This window comes from Salvelinus alpinus, chromosome 26 (genome assembly GCF_045679555.1).
Source record: "Salvelinus alpinus chromosome 26, SLU_Salpinus.1, whole genome shotgun sequence".
Classification (NCBI taxonomy): domain Eukaryota; kingdom Metazoa; phylum Chordata; class Actinopteri; order Salmoniformes; family Salmonidae; genus Salvelinus; species Salvelinus alpinus.
The window spans coordinates 21,797,255-21,822,857 of record NC_092111.1 but is presented as its reverse complement, the minus strand read 5'-3'; the positions used below and the strand labels follow the sequence as shown (position 1 = coordinate 21,822,857).

Sequence of the window (25,603 nt, the reverse complement as noted above, 5' to 3'; positions counted from 1 at the left end):
ACTCACTCACTCTTGGTGTGCGTCACTCACTCACTCACTCTTGGTGTGCGTCACTCACTCACTCTTGGTGTGCGTCACTCACTCACTCACTCACTTTGGTGTGCGTCACTCACTCACTCTTGGTGTGCGTCACTCACTCACTCACGGTGTGCGTCACTCACTCACTCACGGTGTGCGTCACTCATTCACTCACGGTGTGCGTCACTCACTCACTCTTGGTGTGCGTCACTCACTCACTCAGCAGTTATGCCCACCTTTCAACCTCAATGGATAACGTGGTTGAAATGTGAGGGGCTGAAGCTCATTGGCTAGAACTCTAATCGCTATGGGGCTGGCCCATGTGATGGGAAATAAGAGAAAATGTCGCTGCAGAGCTTCAAGAAAAGAGTCGCTTTCAAACTAGGGATTTCAAGGCTAATTGAGGTTAGACAGTAATTTTGATTATAGATTATGCATAAACTACACATTGACACAACCAGCCCAATAATAAGAAATACTTTCTTAGTCGCCAAAGTACAGGAGCATGTCTTTAATCTTAAACACACTACTGGTTTAAAATGCATGCCCCCCCATCCAAAGTGTCTCATTTTCTTCCCATCCACCCAATGACATCATCCAGCATCTCTACATGCTGTTAAAGATCATCATGTCTATCCCTGACAGGAACAGTGCCTTAGGAATACGCTAGGAACATGTGGTAGACTTGTCTTTGTTTTCTCCGTTTGTTGTTGTTGTTGCCTGGGACATTGTTGCTAATGCTACGCCATGCAGAGTGTGTAGAGTTCAGCAGAGACAGAGAGAAGAGGAGGTCCTTTAGCGAAGGAGACTTCAGTGATGCTGATGATACTGGAGGCTTAATAATCATATTATTCAGAATAAGAAGAACCAGAACCCCGTGTCAGAGGCCAGCTCTGCCCAGGTCTAGCTGATGGCCAGGCAGTCTGTCTGGGGGGCAGTCTCTTGTGGGGAGGTGGGCGTTGGAGTGGCAGCCTCCTCGGGGGTGGGAGCGTCGTCTGTGCTGGTGGAGGTGTGGACCTGAGTGGGGAGGACGCGGCAGAATGCTGATGTCATTGAGCTGGGGCCGGCCTCGGGGTCGTCGTCGGGGTGAGAGGTCACAGAGAGGTGCAGGGCGCCGGGGGTCAGTCTGACAGGGCAGAAGGCGGAGCCGGTGGAGATGAAGTTGACCTTGTTCTTGTCGGGGCAGGAAAAGAGAGGGACTGACGCTGACTGCCTGGAGCTGGACAGACAAAAGGGAAAGTAAGAGACGGCGTGTTAACTCCATTCATGACATGTATATATAACTGACCTTCAGTATCTCCGACTTTGGTGTGATAAAAGAGATCCTAAAAGATCCCTGGTCTCTTGCTGTGCTTACCTAATTTCCTCAAACACCTTGATCTTCTCACAGCCCTCTGGAGGTTCCCTCTTGAACATATAGCTGTTGTTGGGTTTAGGAGACGAGGAAAATTTTGGCAGTGGAGAGCTACTGCCACTGTCTGTAGACAGAGAGACAGAGACAATGGTCAGAAAATGACAGAAAAGAAGATTACTCTACAGTCCCCGGACAAGACACACAGTCCACGTTGGGAGTTCAGAGCCTTGCTCAAAGGCACAATAGTAGGATGTCCAATGGAGGCCTTGCCCCAGGTCTGAGAGAGCATCCTGACAGTCCTACCTTTATCCCTGTCGTAGAGCAGATCGTCGGTGGAGTAAGGGCTGCCCCCGTGTGAGCAGGACCCCGGGGGGCAGGCAGGAGAGGGACAGGGGGACAGGCTGGAACTACTGCTGGAGCGGCCGGGGGCAGAGGGGGTCTGTGTGTCCACGCTACGGGTACTGCTGCTGCGCTGCTGGGGGGGGAAGGGGGCTCGCCGCCCGTCTGGTACCTCCAACACCTGGGGGAGGGCGAGGAGTGAAGGAAAAAGAGATGTCTCGTCATTGAGTACTGCAAGTAATAGGATTTCCAGTGACACAGCAGGCGCATGAGTGGTTGTGTGCATGTCTTCTCAGCTCCCTCCAGACACACGACTTTCAAGTTCCAAGTTGTAATGTCACGTGCACAAGTACAGTGAAATGCCTTTCTTGCAAACTCTAAATGTAGAGAAAATGGTACGGCACAGTTTCAAGAAAACAGTCACTTTCAAAGTAGGGATTTTGTGGCTAATTGAGTAAAGATAGTAATTCTGCTTATAGATGATATATGAACTACACATTGACACATGACTGATGTCATGCTTGACTGCAAGTGGCCACCGCTGGTATTGTGTGAGAGTGCATATTGTAAATATGTGATTGGATGCATCTACCAGTCCGTCCCCCCACCTTAAGCTCCTCTTTCTCTCCGTTGTCATCTCTGATGAAGACCTTCTCCAGCTCGTGGTTGATTCCTTCCATGCTGCTGGGCACTCTGGTGATGGAGGACTTGGGCACCGTCATATTGGACATCGGGGACGACTTAGACATGCAGGACCACTGCAAGGACCAGGGACACAATCGCAGACATTCAAAAACAAAACCTCAATATTACACATATAAGCAGGGCAGAGTCTTGGTGATTAAGCTTCCCTGGTGTGTTAGGTTTGCACTTTTGGGTCGATTGCGTTGATTCCATTCCGTTCAGCAAGCTAAATCACGCATACCCCTAAAGCATGACACAAAAAAATAAATATAAACTCAGGTCTGGATGGCAGTATTGTGCCTTACGTGTGCTTGGTTGGACGTGGTGTTGATAGGTCCCTGTAAAGGAGATGAGCTGTCTTTGTGACACAGAGACAGATGACCTCCCTGCTGCTGCTTACTACCGCCACGCAGCTGCTGCCGGAGCTTGGCTATCTGCTGAGGAGAACAGAGGAGGAGGAAAGGAAGTGGAAAGAGGGAGAGGAAAAGAGAGGGAGAGTAAGATGGAGACAAAGGAAAGAGAAAATAAACACGGGGAAAGAGAGAGAAAGGAACAGTAACATGTTAACATGTGAACCTCTGTCTCATGTAATGTAGCCGATTTAACGTTTTGACATAACCCCATATATCCACCAGGGGTCACCATAGCTCAGGGCAGGCAGCTCCAGTACTGAATGCATCAGATTACATGTCTATCTGGAGCTGTGCAGTCCCTAGTTCCATCTAAAAGGAGACAGTCTGAAAGGAATGTGACTATCTGGCAGGCTAGTCATCGATCTAATCGCTAGAGGAAGAATCGTAAAAAAACACATAAAAAGGCCATTTATAATATAGATAATGTCTTTCATTTGCATGGTGCTGTTCAAACCTTTGAAAGACCCACAGACTGTGCTATGCTGTGCATCTAACAGAAAAGATGACTGTGTATTGGCTCTGACCAATAAGGACTAAAGGGCTAGAATTCCAGTCCTGTGTGGCTCTAGGTATATCTTTGACCCACATCGATATGTCTTCATAATTCTGCATTCATATTAGCCCACAGAGGGAAGTTTCAATTGCTAAAAGAGTATTTTGAACTCTCAGACAAGTGGGGTCCTTTTATGTGTCAGTTAATTGCAAATCAGAGGAATAGTTGCTTATGTATCGTAACCCCAGGTGTAAAATTTTAAATAATGGCTACTTCTCAGAAAGTATTAAAAACTGTCATGAGGAGTAAACAAGGTTGTTTACTATCGGCATATCTATTTGTTAACTATTAAAATCAGATCCAACAATAATATCAAGGGGCTAGAAATCCAGGGCCTAAAAACAAAATGTGACATTGTACGCTGATGACGTTTTCTTTTAAATCCACAATATTGATCCCTGCACAGCCTCAGAGGATCTAGATCAGTTCTCAAACCACTTTGGATTACAAACCGAACTATGAGAAGCATACCATATTACATATTGGATTACTAAATAATTAAGATTTTACATTACAATGTAGTTTACAAATAAAATGGTCTGACGGGTAAGTGGACATACTCGGTATTCATATCACAAAATATATAAATTCTCAATACAATAAATCTTTATAGAAAGTTAGCAAAAATAGGTAAGATCTTGCTACCATGGAAAGGTAAAAACTTGTCCATTTGTGGAAAATCACCCTGATTAATTCTTTAGGCACATCCAAGTTTACCTATTTACTGATGGCCTGCCTACACCGGACAACTTGTTTTTAAACATTTTTATTAGCAAAACAATGTTCCATTTTATTTGGAACGACAAGTCAGACAAAATTAAAAACAGGCATATTTATATCATTAATATGAATTCAGAGGGATACAGTTATTGAATATTAAAGAATTGAACCTCTCACTAAAGGCTTCAGTCATACAAAAGTTATACCTAAATCCAAACGGGTTCTCCAGCAGATTAGTAAGAATGGCTCACCCTTATTTTCCATTTATTCAAAACGCTACCTCTCTACCTCTTTTGGTTATTTGAAAATGTAATCTCTAAAATATCACTATTTTTAAAACAAGCCATAGAAATCTGGTTGTAATTTAAGTTTAATCCACTAGAAAAGACAGAACAAGTATTACTACAAATATTAAAAAGGTTAAAACACAAATATACTAATTGATTTTTTTTTTTAAATACATTTTTTTGGAGAACAAAACAAGATGGTCTTTGTTAATTATATCATACATAGGACTGGGTGAGTTGTGAGTGTGACTAATGCATCTACCAACAATATATGGAATGTCTGCTCTATCCACAATTATATCCAGCTGATTGCAGCATTACTGCAAAAATAAAGGCTAGTGGAAGTTGTCTGTCGGCCCTGCATTAAAGACCAACTTTGAAAAAATATATATAAATAGGAACGTATACCAGTTCCATTTAAGGACCAAAAGGTTGACAGCTGTGCCGTACAGGTTGCAAAATAGTTGTGAAGAGATTTTTGATGTGCAGATTCCATGGCACAGGGTTTATGAACTGACACACAAAACAACGCTGGATTCAAAACTGAGTTTTTCCATTTTAATTATACAAAATTCTTGTAACCAATAGAATGTTATGTATATGGGGGATACACCCATCCCAACTCTGCAGATTTGGCTGCGAAGAAACAATCATTATTTCACTTGTTTTGGTTCTGCCCATATGTAGCCTGTTTCAGGTCGCAGGTTAAGGAATGGCTGAACAATCACACTGCTGGGTGCTTTTAGTAAAGGTGTTCATCTATTATTTAGAATCTGTGGAAACTATGAGAATAGAAAGGTTCAGAACTTTAGTTAAAACATCATAAAAGTATCACAGTTGAAAAATATTTGGCAAGTAGAAGAAGTCAAGACGGGATGTTTTTAGAGATCGATGGGAGGGGTTGAGGGTAGCTGAAGGGTGAGATATATATCTATATTTTTTAAGAGATAACTAATGTAAAATGTACTGTGTCCGTAAAATGTATATAGTATGAATAAGCTGGAAGTAGAAGCCTAAGTATTGTTGTCCATTAGTTTACTCCAATTAGGTGAGGGTTAGCAGAAAGTAATGAAAGAAAATATATTTTCTTTCATTATATGGGGGATTGGAAATGATGCAAAAATTACATTGATAGCTTGGTAGATATAAATTGCTTGCCACATGGTAGCTATTTTATGTATTAGCATCTCACGACCAGACATGTTATTTTCCCTGTGCCTTTACACAGAAGTCCTTGTTGGCTCAGTCATTGCAGTAATTTTACTATAGCAACAGGTCCCCTCTTACACCAGGAACACATGCTATTTTCACAATGCATTTACACAAACCGTCGTTCAACTTGTCCTCTTCCACCAAGTCATTGTACTATAGCAACACAACACAAACACCCAGCCTAACAGGTCCTTATCAAAGGAGGCTCTGTCTGAATGGAAAGGCTGATATATGATCCACTTTCTTTAGCCATAGTGGGCCTGGTGCACTCAATAGTTAGTCAGCTTTCCAGATAACTCAAGAATCAGTAGGCGATAATAGGCACATCACAAATTTCTCTTTTGATGCTGGGCCCAAAATAAAGATAGTAATGAAAGAAAAGCCTACATATACTATAAACAGTGTTGCTCGACTGCTTTATTCCAGCACCAACATCGCTCCTGAATACACCAACTCAAACACACATACTGAAAACTCACTCAAGCTATTATGTGCGACTTCTTTCAGGAAACTAGCCATATGTCGCGTGTCACTACTTCACAGGAGAGGCATTTTAATGTATTATTTATCAAAATGCATTTTTGGGAGAAATGTGAACTTCCATGTGCCTTAAAACGTGTATGTCATCTGTAAATGCAATAAAAATTGTTAATTTACGAGCCTAGTTGGTTTAGCCACGGAAAAAGACAGGAAACAACCCACTAAACCGTGATTGGCTGAGATAATGGATGGACTGGACATGCCTAGAGATGAGGTGGAATAGGTCTGTCATGTAGCATGCTTCTGTCCATAACATGAGCTGGTCAGTATTTAAGTCATTTAGCAGACGCTCTTATCCAGAGCGACTTACACATTGGAAAGTTCATACATATTCATCCTGGTCCCCCCGTGGGAATTGAACCCACAACCCTGGCGTTGCAAGCGCCATGCTCTACCAACTGTGCCACACGGGACCACGGGACCAGTATGTCTTGTTGCTCTCCACTTAACGTTAGCTAGCTAGCCAACAAGCTAGAAACAAACCAAAACACTGTTTAGCAAGTTACTTCTGGTTGCCTGGTTTGCAAGATTAACATATACTAAATTCATTTTTAAACAGGTGGGTTTATTGGCGTTAAAATACACCAGTTATGATATTTTGGACCACTAGGCTGCTGATGTCATGCAGCCTGTAGTTTTTGTGTTTATACTTTTTCTTAACGACAACAAAAAGTTTGATGTCGGACGACAATAGAATGTTAATGTGTCACTGCGACAACTGTCTACAGATAGACACAGTATAAACCAGTCTTTAGTCTTGAAATCTTTGGTTGTTTAGTACACTACAGTACTCGCTCTGTATGGCCTCACATGTGAATCCTTAAAGAGATCTCTCTAAGATAGGTGTACCAAAACATTCAAGGACCATTTTCTCAAAAGTGAGCAACAAGTTTATCAACTTTAAAAGCAGAATTACTTTCCCATTGTTCCTCAACTGCAGTGTATGATATGCCATTTTCTAGCTCTGAGTCTCTACTTTTATACAATGTAAAAAAACACATTTTCATTTTCCTACATAAGACCGAATCGAGCCAGTCAGTCACATGGTTATTCTTTAAAAGTGCTTTCCTCACCATCTTAAATAAGCATGCCGCATTATTTTTTTTTAGAACTATGCACAGATATAGCCCTTGGTTCACTCCAGACCCGACTGCCCTTGACCAGCACAAAAACATCCTGTGGCGTACTGCATTAGCATCAAATAGCCCCCGCGATATGCAACTTTTCAGGGAAGTTAGGAACTAATATACACAGGCAGTTAAGAAAGCCAAGGCTAGCTTTTTCAAACACAAATTTGCATCCTGTAGCAAAATCCAAAAAGTTCTGGGACACTAAAGTCCATGGAGAATAAGAGCACCTCCTCCCAGCTGCCCACTGCACTGAGACTAGGAAACTCTGTCACCACCGATAAATCTACGATAATCGAGAATTTCAATAAGCATTTTTCTACGGCTGGCCATGCTTTCCACCTGGCTACCCCTACCCCAGTCAACAGCACTGCACCCCCCACAGCAACTTGCCCAAGCCTCCCCCATTTCTCCTTCACCCAAATCCAGATAGCTGATGTTCTGAAAGAGCTGCAAAATCTGGACCCCTACAAATCAGCTGAGCTAGACAATCTGGACCCTCTCTATCTAAAATTATCCGCCGCAATTGTTGGAACCAGCTGATTACTAGCCCGTTCAACCTCTCTATCGTATCGTCTAAGATCCCTAAAGATCGGAATGCTGCCGAGGTCATCCCCCTCTTCAAAGGGGGAGACGCTCTAGACCCAAACTGTTACAGACCTATATCTATCTGCCTTTCTAAAGTCTTCGAAAGCCAAGTTAACAAACAGATCACCGACCATTTCGAATCCCACCGTACCTTCTCCGCTATGCATCTGGTTTCTGAGCTGGTCATGAGTGCACCTCAGCCACGCTCAAGGTCCTAAATGATATCATAACCACCACCGATAAAAGACAGTACTGTGTAGCCGTCTTCATCAACCTGGCCAAAGCTTTTGACTCTGTCAATCACCACATTCTTATCGACAGACTCAACAGCCTTGGTTTCTCAAATGGCTGCCTCGCCTGGTTCACCAACTACTTCTCTGATAGAGTTCAGTGTGTCAAACCGGAGGACCTGTTGTCCGGACCTCTGGCAGTCTCTATGGGGGTGCCAAAGTGTTCAATTCTCGGGCCGACTCTTTTCTCTGTATACATCAATGATGTTGCTCTTGCTGCTGGTGATTCTCTGATCCACCTCTACGCAGACGACACCATTCTGTATACTTCTGGCCCTTCTTTGGACACTGTGTTAACAAACCTCTAGACAAACTTGAATGCCATACAACACTCCTTGGCCTCTGCCTGCTCTTAAATGCAAGTAAAACTAAATGCATGCTCTTCAACCGATTGCTGCCTGCACCCGCCCACCCGTCTAGCATCACTACTCTGGACGGTTCTGACTTAGAATATGTGGACAACTACAAATACCTAGGTGTCTGGTTAGACTGTAAACTCTCCTTCCAGACTCACATTAAGCATCTCCAATACAAAATTAAATCTAGAACCGGCTTCCTATTTCGCAACAAAGCATCCTTCACTCATGCTGCCAAACATACCCTCGTAAAACTGACTGTCCTACCGATCCTTGACTTCGGCGTTGTCATTTACAAAATAGCCTCCAACACTACTCAGCAAATTGGATGTAGTCTATCACAGTGCCATCCGTTGTCACCAAAGCCCCATATTCTACCCACCACTGCGACCTGTATGCTCTCGTTGGCTGGCCCTCACTTCATATTCGTCGCCAAACCCACTGGTTCCAGGTCATCTATAAGCCTTTGCTAGATAAAGTTCCGCATTATCTCAGCTCACTGGTCACCATAGCAGCACCCATCCGTAGCATGCGCTCCAGCAGGTATATTTCACTGATCACCCCCGAAGCCTTTCCTTCCAGTTCTCTGCTGCCAATGACTGGAACGAATTGCAAAAATCACTGAAGCTGGAGACTTATATCTCCCCCACTATCTTCAAGCATCAGCTGTCAGAGCAGCTTACTGATCATTGCACCTGTACATAGCCCATCTGTACATAGCCCAACTAGCCCACCCAACTACCTCATCCCCATATTATTATTTATTTGCTCCTTTGCACCCTAGTATCTCTACCTGCACATTCATCTTCTGCACATCTATCACTCCAGTATTAAATTGCTAAATTGTAATTTTATCGCCACTTTGGCCCATTTATTGCCTTACCTCCCTAATTTTACTACATTTGCACACACTGTATATAGACTTTCTATTGTGTTATTGACTGTATGTTTGTTTATCCCATGTGTAACTCTGTTCTTTGTGTCGCACTGCTTTGCTTTATCTTGGCCCGTTTGCAGTTGTAAATGATAACTTGTTCTCAACTGGCCTACCTGGTTAAATAAAGGTGAAATAAAACAAATTAACTCCTCCTCTCACTGTACTTTCCCAGCGATTCACTTAAAAATACATTCTGCTAGTACACAGAAGCTAACTGAAAACATTACGGTGTGTGTGTGTGTGTGTGTGTAAGACATTCAGCTAGGCTGGGCAGCACTTAACACAGGGTTGAAAGTAGAGCAAGTACATCCTATATAATGCTGAGGAAATAAGAACACAAGAGTTAAGTGAGGAAGTGTTGGTAAATAATGAGGTCTATAAGATTAGGATTACGGTTGCTTAACAACCCTGGGATCTCTTGAGGTTATATAGGCCTACGAACAATCATGGTGTAACTGAAGGGGACCTCAACCCCTCTGCACGACAGCTCCAAGCTCCATTACCGTTACTAAAGAACATGCCTGAGCACCACTATTTTAACTGTTCTCCCTGCTGCTAAACTAGGGAGGGAGAGGGAGAGCGCGAGAGAGCCCGCTATAGGTAGACCTGGCTCTCAAGAGAGAAACGGCTGTGCACACTGCCCACAAAAAGTTGGAAACTAAGCTGCACTTCCTAACCTCCTGCCAAATGTATGACCATACTAGAGACACATTTTCCCCTCAAATTACACAGACAAAGAATTAAAAAACAAATGCAATTTTGATAAACTCCCATATCTACTGGGTGAAATACCAGTGTGCCATCACAGCAGCAAGATTTGTGACCTGCTGCCACAAGAAAAGGGCAACCAGTGAAGAACAAACACCATTGTAAATACAACCCATATAAATGTTTATTTATTTTCCCTTTTGTACTTTAACTATTTGCACATCACTATAACACTGTACATAGCCATATGACATTTGAAATGTCTCTTCCTTTGAAACTTTTGTAAGTGTAATGTTTACTGTTCAATTTGTATTCCACTTTTGTTTATCTATTTCACTTGCTTTGGCAATGTAAACATATGTGTTTACTATGCCAATAAAGCCCTTTGAATTGTAGAGAGAGAGAGGCAGAAACAGAGAGAGGCAGAGAGGCAGAAAGAGAAAGAATGAGAGAAAGGGGCTGAAAGAGAGAGAGGAATCTGAGGTCTGCCTGGCTATCTTTTCTGTCAATAAATTGCCTGTTGGGTTATGGCTGGGCTGGCGGTTGGTTGCTGTGAGGGGAAGTTTCTGGTTAGTTGTGAGGGAGATAGATAGTGTTATCTGCCTCCTCCCTGCCTGTGGCCGTATAGTACCAGGGTGGAGCGGAGAGGGGATGATAAGACAACGACCGCACTGCGTCTCTGACACCCAGCATTAGAACAGAGAAGCCCTGTGCATGCGGACATCATACAGGAAGTTATATATAGAAGGTGGCGAGCGGGAGGGGGCATGTCACGGCAGATGGTAGGCAGTTCCCCAATGACATTCTAGTCGTCATGTCAACTTCAAGTCATCTCAACCTGGCAGAATCTACGTCCGGGTTAAAGGAGTGATACTGACGCGCAGTGTGCTAGGATAACAGATTTCATCAGTTTTACATGGAGGCCTACTGTACAGTATGTTGTCATTGTTGATCTGATAACACCTCGGTCCAATCGTCATTAGGAAAGTGCTGCAAGTTGTGTTTTCTTACGAAAGGTTAGGGTTTCTAATGACATGTTTTAGTATGGTGTGTGTGTGTGTGTGTGTCGTGCATGCATGCATACACACGTGAGTGAGTGTGTACCTCTTTGAGCTGGTCGGCACTGCCCCAAGAAGCAGAGCGCTGGTGTGTGCTCCTCCTCTCTCCTGCTTCTTCACTCCAACATCCAGGTGTCTGAAAACAACAAGGAAACAACCAATAATATCATTATCTAATTACCAACCTCATATTCTCATCAGCTATGTCAATCATCGTGATCCTCATGGTAGGGAATAAAAGTCTGCAGCCTGGGAGAGGGGCCTTTGACCCCAGCCTAAGCAGTGCACTACTTTGCCATTTCAGATTTGCCGTTGCGACACAAAACCTCAAACAGTTATGTGAACTTGGTCTCTCTACCATGCAGTAGTGGCAGGTTTGACATGGATGCGTTGCTGTGCATACATCATGTATAACGAGATCTAAAATGGAGCTTCAACTAGCCGTGAGCACTCTGTTGTGTGTCAGAGCACAACAGAAAAAGGAGAGCCCTCTAAATACTGCAGGCTCAGCTAAAGCTACTGTGATGAATAAGTGATGTCAACTGGAGAGAGAGAGATAAAGTAGACCTCGCTTCGTCCCTTGGTTACCCCTGGTCTGCTACTGGAGCTGAGAGAGAAGGAGGAGAAAGACAGAAGGAGGAAGACAAGCGTAAAAGGAAATGAGAATAAAGTAAATCAAATTTCCTGGTCGCGTACAAATATGTTATCGCGGGTGCAGAGAAATGCTTATGTTTTCAGCTCTAACAGAGCAGTAACACCTAACACAAATCCCCGAAATAAAAAGAAAGAAATAAGAAATATCAGAACGAGCACTGTCAGAGTCTGGAATACACAGTTGAAGTCAGAAGTTTACAAACACTTAGGTTAGAGTCAATAAAACTTGTTTTTCAACCACTCCACAAATTTCTTGTTAACAAACTATAGTTTTGGCAAGTCGGTTAGGACATCTACTTTGTGCATGACAGAAGTAATTTTTATAACATTTGTTTACAGACAAACGTGGGTCAGAAGTTCACATACACTAAGTTGACTGTGCCTTTAAACAGCTTGGAAAATTCCAGAAAATTATGTCATGGATTTAGAAGCTTCTGATATGCTAATTGACATTATTTGAGTCAATTGGAGGTGTACCCGTGGATGTATTTCAAGGAATACCTTCAAACTCAGTGCCTCTTGGCTTGACATCATGGGAAAATCAAAAGAAATCAGCCAAGACTTCAGAAAAAAGATTGTAGACCTCCACAAGTGTGGTTCATCCTTGGGAGCAATCTCCAAACGCCTGAAGGTATCACGTTCATCTGTACAAACAATAGTACGCAAGTATAAACACCATGGGACCACGCAGCCGTCATACCGCTCAGGAAGGAGACGCGTTCTGTCTCCTAGAGATGAACGTACTTTGGTGCGATAAGTGCAAATCAATCCCAGAACAGCAAAAGGACCTTGTGAAGATGCTGGAGGAAACAGGTAGAAAAGTATCTATATCCACAGTAAAACAAGTCCTATATCGACATAACCTGAAAGACCACTCAGCAAGGAAGAAGCCACTGTTCCAAAACTGCCATAAAAAAAGCCAGACTAGGTTTGCAACTGCACATGGGGACAAAGATCGTACTTTTTTGAGAAATGTCCTCTGGTGAATTGAAATAGAACTGTTTGGTAATAATGACCATCGCTATGTTCGGAGGAAAAAGAGAGAGGCTTGCAAGCCGAAGAACACCATCCCAACCATGAAGCACGGAGGTGGCAGCATCATGTTGTGGGGGTGTTTTGCTGCAGGAGGGACTGATGCACTTCACAAAATAGATTGCATCATGAGGAAAGAACATTATGTGGATATATTGAAGCAACATCTCAAGACATCAGTCAGGGTTTTAAAGCTTGGTCGCAAATGGGTCTTCCAAATGGACAATGACCCCAAGCATACTTCTAAAGTTGTGGCAAAATGGCTTACGGAAAACAAAGTCAAGGTATTGGAGTGGCCATCACAAAGCCCTGACCTCAATCCTAAAGAAAATTTGTGGGCAGAACTGAAAAAGCGTGTGCGAGCAAGGAGGCCTACAAACTGACTCAGTTACACCAGCTCTGTCAGGAGGAATGGGCCAAAAATCACCCAACTTATTGTGGGAAGCTTGTGGAAGGCTACCCAAAACGTTTCACCCAAGTTGAACAATTTAAATGCAATGCTACCAAATACTAATTGAGTGTATATAAACTTCTGACCCACTGGGAATGTGATGAAATAAATAAAAGCTGAAATAAATTATTCTCTCTTCTATTATTCTGATATTTCACATTCTTAAAATAAAGTGGTGATCCTAACTGACCTAAAACAGGGAATTTAGACTAGGATTAAATGTCAGGAATTGTGAAAAACTGAGTTTAAATGTATTTGGCTAAGGTATATGTAAACTTCCGACTTCAACTGTATGTATGTATGTATGTATGTATATACAGTGGGGAGAACAAGTATTTGATACACTGTCAATTTTGCAGGTTTTCCTACTTACAAAGCATGTAGAGGTCTGTCATTTTTATCATAGGTACACTTCAACTGTGAGAGATGGAATCTAAAACAAAAATCCAGAAAATCACATTGTATGACTTTTAAGTAATTAATTTGCATTTTATTGCATGACATAAGTATTTGATCACCTACCAACCAGTAAGAATTCCGGCTCTCACAGACCTGTTAGTTTTACTTTAAGAAGCCCTCCTGTTCTCCACTCATTACCTGTATTAACTCCACCTGTTTGAACTCGTTACCTGTATAAAAGACACCTGTCCACACACTTAATCAAACAGACTCCAACCTCTCCACAATGGCCAAGACCAGAGAGCTGTGTAAGGACATCAGGGATAAAATTGTAGACCTGCACAAGGCTGGGATGGGCTACAGGACAATAGAAAAACAGCTTGGTGAGAAGGCAACAACTGTTGGCGCAATTATTAGAAAATGGAAGAAGTTCAAGATGACGGTCAATCACCCTCGGTCTGGAGCTCCATGCAAGATCTCACCTCGTGGGGCATCAATGATCATGAAGAAGGTGAGGGATCAGCCCAGAACTACACGGCAGGACCTGGTCAATGACTTGAAGAGAGCTGGGACCACAGTCTCAAAGAAAACCATTAGTAACACACCACGCCGTCATGGATTAAAATCCTGCAGTGCACGCAAGGTCCCCCTGCTCAAGCCAGTGCATGTCCAGGCCCGTCTGAAGTTTGCCAATGACCATCTGGATGATCCAGAGGAGGAATGGGAGAAGGTCATGTGGTCTGATGAGACAAAAATAGAGCTTTTTGGTCTAAACTCCACTCGCCGTGTTTGGAGGAAGAAGAAGGATGAGTACAACCCCAAGAACACCATCCCAACCGTGAAGCATGGAGGTGGAAACATCATTCTTTGGGGATGCTTTTCTGCAAAGGGGACAGGACGACTGCACCGTATTGAGGGGAGGATGGATGGGGCCATGTATCGCGAGATCTTGGCCAACAACCTCCTTCCCTCAGTAAGAGCATTGAAGATGGGTCGTGGCTGGGTCTTCCAGCATGACAACGACCCGAAACACACAGCCAGGGCAACTAAGGAGTGGCTCCGTAAGAAGCATTTCAAGGTCCTGGAGTGGCCTAGACAGTCTCCAGACCTGAACCCAATAGAAAATATTTGGAGGGAGCTGAAAGTCCGTATTGCCCAGCGACAGCCCCGAAACCTGAAGGATCTGGAGAAGGTCTGTATGGAGGAGTGGGCCAAAATCCCTGCTGCAGTGTGTGCAAACCTGGTCAAGAACTACAGGAAACGTATGAACTCTGTAATTGCAAACAAAAGTTTCTGTACCAAATATTAAGTTCTGCTTTTCTGATGTATCAAATACTTATGTCATGCAATAAAATGCAAATTAAATACTTAAAAATTATACAATGTGATTTTCTGGATTTTTGTTTTAGATTCTGTCTCTCACAGTTGAAGTGTACCTATGATAAAAATGACAGACCTCTACATGCTTTGTAAGTAGGAAAACCTGCAAAATCGGCAGTGTATCAAATACTTGTTCTCCCCACTGTATATATTAGTGATGCATCGATCGATAGATATCTATCTATACACACACACAGTAGTGTGTGCAAAGCTGTCATCAAGGCAAAGAGTGGCTACTTTGAAAAATATAAAATATATTTTGATTTGTTTAACACTTTTTTGGTTACTACATGATTCCATGTGTTAATTCATAATTTTGAAGTCTTCATTCTACAATGTAGAAAATAGTAAAAAAATAAAATAAAATAAAACTTGAATGAGTAGGTGTGTCCAAACTTTTGACTGGTACTGTATATATATCTTTTTTTTTGTTGTTGCTCAGAAAACTTGGGAGGGCCAAATAAAACCACCCACGGGCCAACAGTTGGGGAACCCTGGTCTAGAGTGTCGAGGATAGGTGGAGGTGATATGATCCTTAACAATCTCTCAAAGCGCCTCATGATAACAGAAGTGGGTTCCACGGGGCGATAGTCATTTATTTCAGGTACCTTGGCTTTCTTGGGTACAGGAACAATGGTGGACATATTGAAACAAGTGTGGACAACAGCCTGGGATATGGAGAGATAGAATATGTCTGTAAACCCTCCAGCCAGCTGGGATGCACATGCTCTGAGGACGCAGCCTGGGATGCTGTCTGAGCGGCATCCGCTTAAAATGTCTTACATTGCCACAGAGAGTGAGAGCTCACAGTCCTCATGAGCGGCGGTGGCCCGCGTTGGCCGCTCTGTGTTTTTCTCGAAGCAGGCAAAGGTGTTTAGCTTGTCCGGGAGAAGGACGGTGTCCACAATGTGGCTGGCTTTCCCTTCATAATCCGTGATTGTCTGGAGTCCCTGCCACATTTTTTTTACAAATTGTACCTTTATTTAACTAGGCAAGTCAGTGCAGAACAAAATTCCTATTTACAATGACGGCCTATCTTATTTACAATGACGGCCTACCCCGACCAAACCCGGACGACGCTGGGCCAATTGGGAGTCCCATAGGGCAGCGCACAATCACGGCCGGATGTGATGCAGCCTGGATTTGAACCTGGGATTGTAAGGACGCCTCTTGCACTGAGATGCAGTGATTTAGACCGCTGCGCCACCCGTGTCCATTATCCCAGTCACCTTGTCGTGGTTAAATTCGGTGGTTCACGCTTTCAGTTTTGCGCAAATCCACAGTTTTTGGTTTGGGTAAGTTCTAATTGTCAGTGGAAACAACATCCTTTATGCACATCCTAATTGTCACAGTGTAAACAACATCCTTTATGCACATCCTAATTGTCACAGTGGAAACAACATCCTTTACGCACATCCTAATTGTCACAGTGTAAACAACATCCTTTATGCACATCCTAATTGTCACAGTGGAAACAACATCCTTTACGCACATCCTAATTGTCACAGTGTAAACAACATCCTTTATGCACATCCTAATTGTCACAGTGGAAACAACATCCGTTATGCACATCCTAATTGTCACAGTGTAAACAACATCCTTTATGCACACCGAGTCAATGTATATGTTGATACTATTCTCAGAGACAACTCAGACCATTTCCTAGTCCGCGTGATCAAAACAATCTTGAAGTATAGATTCTGATTGGTCCTGATTAAGTTTCTGCCTATAGGAGGGGAGGAGCAAAATTGAGGTGTGATCTGATTTGCCAAAGGGAGGGCGGGGGAGGATCTTATAGCCGTCCCAGAAGGGGGAGTAGCAATGGTCAAGAGTGCTCGATACGCGGGTAGCACAGGAGATATGTTAATACACTATATATACACACACACACAAAAGTAGGTGGACACCCCTTCAAATTAGTGGATTTGGCTATTTCAGCCACACCCCTTGCTGACAGGTGTATAAAATCGAGCAAAGAGCCATGCAATCTCAATAGCAAATATTGGCAGAAGAATGGCCTTACTGATTAGCTCAGTGACTTTTAACGTGGTACCGTCATAGGATGCCACTTTTCCAGTTTGTCAAATTTCGGCCCTGCTAGAGCTGCCCGGTCAACTCTAAGTGCTGTTATTGTGAAGTGGAAACGTCTAGGAGCAACAACGGCTTAGCCGCGAAGTGGTAGGCCACACAAGCTCACAGAAAGGGACCGCAGAGTGCTGAAATGCGTAAAAATCGGCTGCAACACTCACTACCGAGTTTCAAACTGCCTCTGGAAGCAACGTCAGCACAATAACTGTTTGTCAGGAGCTTCATGAAATGGATTTCCATGGCCGAGCAGCCGCACACAAGTCTAAGATCACCATGCACAATGCCAAGCGTCAGCTGGAGTGGTGTCAAGCTTGCCGCCATTGGACACTGGAGCAGTGGAAACGCTTTCTCTGGAGTGATGAATCACGCTTAACCATCTGGACGAATCTGGGTTTTGCAGATGCCAGGCCTAATCACCCAACATCTGTGCCCGACCTCACTAATGCTCGTGGCTGAATGGAAGCAAGTCCCCGCAGCAATGTTCCAACATCTAGTGGAATGTCTTCCCAGAAGGGGGGGGACCAACTCCATATTAATGCTAATGATTTTGGAATGAGATGTATGTAAAACAGAGTATGTTACAGTCCCTGATGTCTCTCTGGAATGAGATCCTCACCCTGAGCTTGTCTATTGTCCAGGGACTGAACGTTAGAGAGTAATATACTTGGAAGCGGTGGATGGTATGCACGCCTCCTGCGTCTGAATAGGAGCCCACTCCTCTTCTGGAGCAGCCCCCGGGATGAATGGAACTGCCTCGGGGAGTTCAAACAAAGGATCCAATTCAGGGAACTCGAATTTGTGATGAGTGACCACGGATGTAATATCCAAACGTTATTTTCGGATGCATGTAATAATGCAAGAAATGTTCTGAGCAAATAATGTAAGAAATAAGAGGAGCTAGAAACAGGGTGACCATGTCAGGCAGCGCCATCTTGTACATTGCCAGGCTCTTTCAACACATGGCAGGCATCAAACAGGAATTAAATAGAGTGTGTGGTGTGATAAAGAATAGGCTAACTCTGTGTGTCTGCTTGAGAGAGGGCAAAGAGAGATAATAAAATAGAGAGAAAGGGAATAAAGAGAGAGAGAAAATAAAATCAAGTTCAAGAACATTGGGAAACAACGGCTCTCCAAAATGTTTTTTTTGTGTAGAATACGTAACCTCATTTCACCTTTTTATTTTCTGCAGTTATGCCTTCATCACAGCATCCGTGAATATATACTGTAAGAGCCAATGGAAGTGCTAGGCCAATGATGTAGCCGGAAGCGGTAGTAAATATTGTAAAATGGTGAGTTCTTCTATTAATCTGTGGAGACTTCACATTGTTGTCTTCTGTAACCAGTTCAACACCATCACCAAGCCAGGCAGGAAACAGAGAAAGACAGCTTTGAACATAGCCTTTTTCATCTCCTCTTTAAAGAGAAGAGTACACACACACCATATCCTCTCCTCTTACAGTGGACCATGTGTGACCGCATACCGTTCCCTGCCCTGCATGTGTTCGGTCAATGAACAAACACTCCAAAGGAAATTCCAGCTTTTCCGTTGGTTAGGGTTCGGACTGTTTGGCATATGAAAAGTGTCCTTATGGCACAAGCCATAAACCTTTTTCCAATGCGTAGGACGAGAGCAGCTCCGTACTGCACATGTGGATATGCCCGATGTTTCTATACATGTGGACCAAGGAGAAGTGGAATGGACGGGTTGATTCATATAGTAAACCGGCTGCCAGGTTGACTCCACAGTAATATAGTTTTTGAGATGATCTAGCAATTTGGCTATGGGCTGGGCTGAGGAGGTTATTAGGCCCTGGTTGCCGAGCAGTGCAGTCAAACAGAATGTAGGAGGTCACCAGGGGCTGAAACTGTCATGGTTCATGAGGGGTCGAATGACATTATGAAGGGCAGCTCAGAACAGCTGAAGATGGATTTTAAAGAACTGATTGGTTCACTATTTGACACCAACAAATGGCCCATAATATCTGGCCCTCTGCTCTCCCTAAATTGTGGCATTGAACGTTTCAGCAGACTTTTAGCCTCCATAACTGTCTCTGAGACTATTGCAGCTCTGTTGACAATTTTGATACCTTCTGGAAACAAAGCTCGTATTATAAAGGAGGATGGCCTCCACCCAAATCATTTGGGTTCCTGGATCATTTCACAGCATTATAAGGCTGTGTTGAGACAATGATTTATCAATGACCCAAGTCCAGTTTATTTAATCCCTAACATTGCGTCGCTGAGTTGTCATAATGCTTCAGCAAATGTACATTATCCCAGGGTGTTGGAACTGTTAGCACTGAGGTGGTGTGCCCTAGCAGGAAGTCCACTGTGGGCAGCTCACCCTGTACTAACATAAAATAACCAGAGCATGTCTACCTCCGTTTTTCTTGCTTTACTGGGAAGCTTAGCAATCAAGAATCCCAGAAAAGTGTCAAAAGAAAATCCCACGTTAACAAATGTAGCTAAAAGACAAGGTTCCTGAAAATACCATTTTTTCTAACAGATTATATTCATATTCTGACAATCTCTGAAACTCATTTAGATAATATTTTTGATACATGGTTATAAGATCTACAGAAAAGACAGAAATGCCAAAGGTGGAGGTGTGGCTGTTTATATTCAGAACCACATTCCTGTAAAGCTTAGAGAGGATCTCATGTTAAATACTGTTGAAGTAATATGGCTACAGGTTCATCTGCCTCACCCATTCTGGTGGGAAGCTGTTATAGATCACCAAGTGCTAACAGTCAGTATCTGGATATCATGTGAAATGCTTGATAATATATGTGATATCAATAGACAGGTATATTTTCTGGGTGATTTGACAGGCTGCTCACTCAAGAAAAATGTTCAAACTGTAGCTAGTGCCTGCAACCTGGTTCAGGTTATCAATCAACCTACCAAGGTAGTTACAAACAGCACAGGAATATATCTTTACTAATGCTGCAAAAACGTGTTTGAAAACAGTTACCATATCCTTCAGATGCAGTGATCACAATATATTAGCAAGATCTAGGAAAACCAAAGTTCCAAAGTCTGGGCCTAATATAGTGTATAAGAGCTCATACAATACATTTTGTGCAATTCCCATGTTGTTGATGTAAAGAATATTTGTTGGTCCGTGGTGTGTAATGAGGAGCAACCAGACGCTGCACTTGACACATTTATGAAATTGCTCATCTCAGTTACTAATAAGCATGCACCCATTAACTAAATTACTATAAAAACTGTTAAATCCCTGTGAATTGATGAGGAATTGAAAAACTGTATGGTTGAGAGGGATGAAACAAAATAAATGGGAAATGAGAAATCAAGTGATTAAACGCAATAAAAAGAAGAAGAAACTACACTATGAAACAAAGATAAATGACAAAGAATGATAGTAAAAAGCTTTGGAGTAACTTAAATGAAATTGTGGGCAAAAAGGCAAACTCTGCTCCATCATTCATTGAATCAGATGGCTCACTCATTACAAAACCCACTGATATAGCCAACTACATTAATTATTTTTTCATTGGCAAGATTAGCAAACGTAGGCATGACATGCCAGCAACAAACGCTGACACCACATCCAAGTATATCTGACTGAATTATGAAAGACAAGCATTGTTTTTTGAATTCTGTAAAGTAAGTGGGAAAGAGGTGACATTTTTTGTTGTCGTCTATCAACAATGACAAGCCACCGGGGTCTGACAAATTACTGAGGATAATTAGTGGATTATACTACCACTCCTATTTGCCATATCTTCAATCAGCCTGTTACCAACAATTTGTAAACTTTTGGGGGAAAAAATTGTTTGACCAGATACAATGCTATTTCACAATAAACAAATTGACAGACTTTCAGCATGCTTATAGGGAAGGACATTCAACAAGCACAGCACTTACACAAATGACTGTTATTGAGATATTGATGATAAAAAGATTGTGGGGGCTGTTTTGTTAGACTTCAGTGTGGCTTTGGACATTATCGATCATAGTCTGTTGCTGGAAAAACGTATGTGTTATGGCTTTACACCCCCTGCTATATTGTGGATAAAGAGTTACCTGTCTAATAGAACACAGAGGGTGTTATGGCTTTACACCCCCTGCTATACTGTGGATAAAGAGTTACCTGTCTAATAGAACACAGAGGGTGTTATGGCTTTACACCCCCTGCTATATTGTGGATAAAGAGTTACCTGTCTAACAGAACACAGAGGGTGTTATGGCTTTACACCCCCTGCTATATTGTGGATATGGAGTTACCTGTCTAACAGAACACAGAGGGTGTTATGGCTTTACACCCCCTGCTATATTGTGGATATGGAGTTACCTGTCTAACAGAACACAGAGGGTGTTATGGCTTTACACCCCCTGCTATATTGTGGATATGGAGTTACCTGTCTAACAGAACACAGAGGGTGTTATGGCTTTACACCCCCTGCTATATTGTGGATATGGAGTTACCTGTCTAACAGAACACAGAGGGTGTTATGGCTTTACACCCCCTGCTATATTGTGGATATGGAGTTACCTGTCTAACAGAACACAGAGGGTGTTATGGCTTTACACCCCCTGCTATATTGTGGATATGGAGTTACCTGTCTAACAGAACACAGAGGGTGTTATGGCTTTACACCCCCTGCTATATTGTGGATATGGAGTTACCTGTCTAACAGAACACAGAGGGTGTTATGGCTTTACACCCCCTGCTATATTGTGGATATGGAGTTACCTGTCTAACAGAACACAGAGGGTGTTATGGCTTTACACCCCCTGCTATACTGTGGATAAAGAGTTACCTGTCTAACAGAACACAGAGGGTGTTCTTTAATGGAACCTCTCCAACATAATCCAGATAGACTCAGGAATTCCCAAGGACAGCTGACTAGGTCCCTTACTTTTAAAATCCTTACTAACGACATGCCACTGGCTTTGCGTAAAACCAGTGTGTCTATTGTATGCGGCTGACTCAACACGTTGCACGTCAGCTACCACAGCGACTGAAATGACTGCAACAAAGAGCTGCAGTTAGTTTCAGAATGGGTGGCAAGGAATAAGTTAGTCCTAAATATTTCAAAAACTAAAAGCATTGTATTTGGAACAAATCCTTCACTAAAACTCAACTAAATGTTGTAATGAATAACGTGGTAATTGCTTGGAGTAACCTTGGATTGTAAACTGCCATGGTCAAAACATATTGATACAACAGTAGCTAGGTTGGGGAGAAGTCTGTCCATAATAAAGCGCTGTTCTACATTCTTAACAGCACTATCAACAGGGCAGGTCCTACAGGTCCTAGTTTTGTCACACCTGGACTACTGTTCTGTCGTGTGTTCAGGTGCCACAAAGAGGGACTTGTGAAAATTGCAATTGGCTCAGAACAGGGCAGCACGCCTGGCCCTTGGATATACAGAGAGCTAACATTAATAACATGCATGTCAATCTCTCCTGGTTCAAAGTGGAGGAGAGATTCACTTCATCATTACTTGTATTTGTGAGAGGTATTGTCATGTTGAATGCACCGAGCTGTCTGTTTGAACTACTTACACACAGCTCAGACACCCATGCATACCCCACAAGACATGCCACAAGAGGTCTCTTCACAGTCCCCAAGTCCAGAACAGACTATGGGAGGCGCACAGTACTACATAGAGCCATGATTACATGGAACTCTATTCTACATCAAGTAACTCATGCAGGCAGTAAAATTAGATTAAAAAAAACTGATAAAAATACACCTTATGGACCAGCGGGGACTGTGAAGCAACAAACATAGGCACAGACACATGCATACAAACACACCATAACATACACGCTATACACACACACACGTACACATGGACTTTGTGTTGTGGTTATGTGGTAGAGTAGGGGCCTGAGGGCACACACTTATTAATATGTTGTGAAATCTGTTGTGAATGTTTTTATTTAAATCTTTTATTTCACCTTTATTTAACCAGGTAGGCAAGTTGAGAACACGTTCTCATTTACAATTGCGACCTGGCCAAGATAAAGCAAAGCATTGACACATACAACAACACAGACTTACACATGTAGTAAAACAAACATACAGTCAATAATACAGTAGAAAAATAAGTCTATATACAATGTGAGCAACTGAGGTGAGATGAGGTAACGGCAAAAAAGGCCATGGTTGCGAAGTAAATACAATATAGCAAGTAAAACACTGGAATGGTAGATTTGCAGTGGAAGAATGTGCAAAGTAGAGATAGAAATAATGGGGTGCAAAGGAGCTAAATAAATAAATAAATACAGTAAGGGAAGAGGTAGTTGTTTGGGCTAAATTATAAGTAATCTGTGAGCTGCTCTGACAGCTGGTGCTTAAAGCTAGTGAGGGAGATAAGTGTTTCCAGTTTCAGAGATGTTTGTAGTTCGTTCCAGTCATTGTCAGCAGAGAACTGGAAGGAGAGGCGGCCAAAGGAAGAATTGGTTTTGGGGGTGACCAGAGAGATATACCTGCTGGAGCGCGTGCTACAGGTGGGTGCTGCTATGGTGACCAGCGAGCTGAGATAAGGGGGGACTTTACCTAGTAGGATCTTGTAGATGACCTGGAGCCAGTGGGTTTGGCGACGAGTATGCAGCGAGGGCCAGCCAACGAGAGCGTACAGGTCGCAGTGGTGGGTAGTATATGGGGCTTTGGTGACAAAACGGATGGCACTGTGATAGACTGCATCCAATTTATTGAGTAGGGTATTGGAGGCTATTTTCTAAATGACATCGCCGAAGTCGAGGATCGGTAGGATGGTCAGTTTTACGAGGGTATGCTTGGCAGCATGAGTGAAGGATGCGTTGTTGCGAAATAGGAAGCCAATTCTAGATTTAACTTTGGATTGGAGATGTTTGATATGAGTCTGGAAGGAGAGTTTACAGTCTAACCAGACACCTAGGTATTTGTAGTTGTCCACATATTCTAAGTCAGAACCGTCCAGAGTAGTGATGCTGGACGGGCGGGCAGGTGCAGGCAGCGATCGGTTGAAGAGCATGCATTTAGTTTTACTTGTATTTAAGAGCAGTTGGAGGCCACAGAAGGAGAGTTGTATGGCATTGAAGCTCGTCTGGAGGGTTGTTAACAGTGTCCAAAGAAGGACCAGAAGTATACAGAATGGTGTCGTCTGCGTAGAGGTGGATCAGAGACTCACCAGCAGCAAGAGCGACATCATTGATGTATACAGAGAATAGAGTCGGCCCAAGAATTGAACCCTGTGGCACCCCCATAGAGACTGCCAGAGGCCCGGACAACAGGCCCTCCGATTTGACACACTGAACTCTATCAGAGAAGTAGTTGGTGAACCAGGCGAGGCAATCATTTGAGAAACCAAGGCTATCGAGTCTGCCGATGAGGATGTGGTTATTGACAGAGTCAAAAGCCTTGGCCAGGTCAATGAATATGGCTGCACAGTATTGTTTCTTATCGATGGCGGTTAAGATATCATTTAGGACCTTGAGCGTGGCTGAGGTGCACCCATGACCAGCTCTGAAACCAGATTGCATAGCGGAGAAGGTGCGGTGGGATTCGAAATGGTCGGTAATCTGTTTGTTGACTTGGCATTCGAAGACCTTAGAAAGGCAGGGTAGGATAGATATAGGTCTGTAACAGTTTGGGTCAAGAGTGTCCCCCCTTTGAAGAGGGCGATGACCGCAGCTGCTTTCCAATCTTTGGGAATCTCAGATAACACGAAAGAGAGGTTGAACAGGCTAGTAATTTCAGCAGATCATTTTAGAAAGAAAGGGTCCAGATTGTCTCGCCCGGCTGATTTGTAGGGGTCCAGATTTTGCAGCTCTTTTAGAACATCAGCTGACTGGATTTGGGAGAAGGAGAAATGGGGAAGGCTTGGGCGAGTTGCTGTGGGGGGTGTAGTGCTGTTGACCGGGGTAGGGGTAGCCAGGTGGAAAGCATGGCCAGCCGTAGAAAAATGCTTATTGAAATTCAATTATAGTGGATTTATCGGTGGTGACAGAGTTTCCTATCCTCAGTGCAGTGGGCAGCTGGGAGGTGTTCTTATTCTCCATGGAGACCCAGAACTTTTTGGGAGTTTTTGTTGCAGTAAGCAAATTTCTGCTTGAAAAAGCTAGCCTTGGCTTTTCTAACTGCCTGTGTATATTGGTTTCTAACTTCCCTGAAAAGTTGCATATCACGGGGCCTGTTCGATGCTAATGCAGAACGCCATAGGATGTTTTTGTGTTGGTTAAGGGGAGTCAGGTCTGGAGAGAACCAAGGGCTATATCTGTTCCTGGTTCTACATTTCTTGAATGGGGCATGCTTATTTAAGATGGTGAGGAAGACATTTTTTTTTAAATAACCAGGCATCCTCTGACGGGATGAGGTCAATATCCTTCCAGGATACCCGGGCCAGGTCGATTAGAAAGGCCTGCTCGCTGAAGTGTTTTAGGGAGCGTTTGACAGTG

General features: G+C 43.1%; 1 protein-coding gene across 4 annotated transcripts in view; it reads right to left on the bottom strand.

The window, feature by feature from the left end:
- Nucleotides 1–514: 514 nt before the first annotated feature.
- Nucleotides 515–25,603, bottom strand: part of LOC139554923 (glucocorticoid-induced transcript 1 protein-like) — a 49,978-nt gene continuing 24,889 nt past the window's right edge. For 2 of the 4 annotated variants that reach the window (XM_071368205.1, XM_071368202.1), the window contains exons 3-8: nucleotides 11,231–11,320; nucleotides 2,701–2,829; nucleotides 2,320–2,469; nucleotides 1,676–1,892; nucleotides 1,376–1,496; nucleotides 515–1,237 (exon numbers count right to left, since the gene is read on the bottom strand). In XM_071368205.1, the coding sequence (XP_071224306.1) occupies nucleotides 922–1,237; nucleotides 1,376–1,496; nucleotides 1,676–1,892; nucleotides 2,320–2,469; nucleotides 2,701–2,829; nucleotides 11,231–11,320 (1,023 nt within the window). In that variant the 3' untranslated portion in view covers nucleotides 515–921. Of the gene's footprint in view, nucleotides 1,238–1,375; nucleotides 1,497–1,675; nucleotides 1,893–2,319; nucleotides 2,470–2,700; nucleotides 2,833–11,230; nucleotides 11,321–25,603 lie in introns of all 4 variants that reach the window. The other 2 variants (XM_071368201.1, XM_071368204.1) reach the window with 1 other exon arrangement.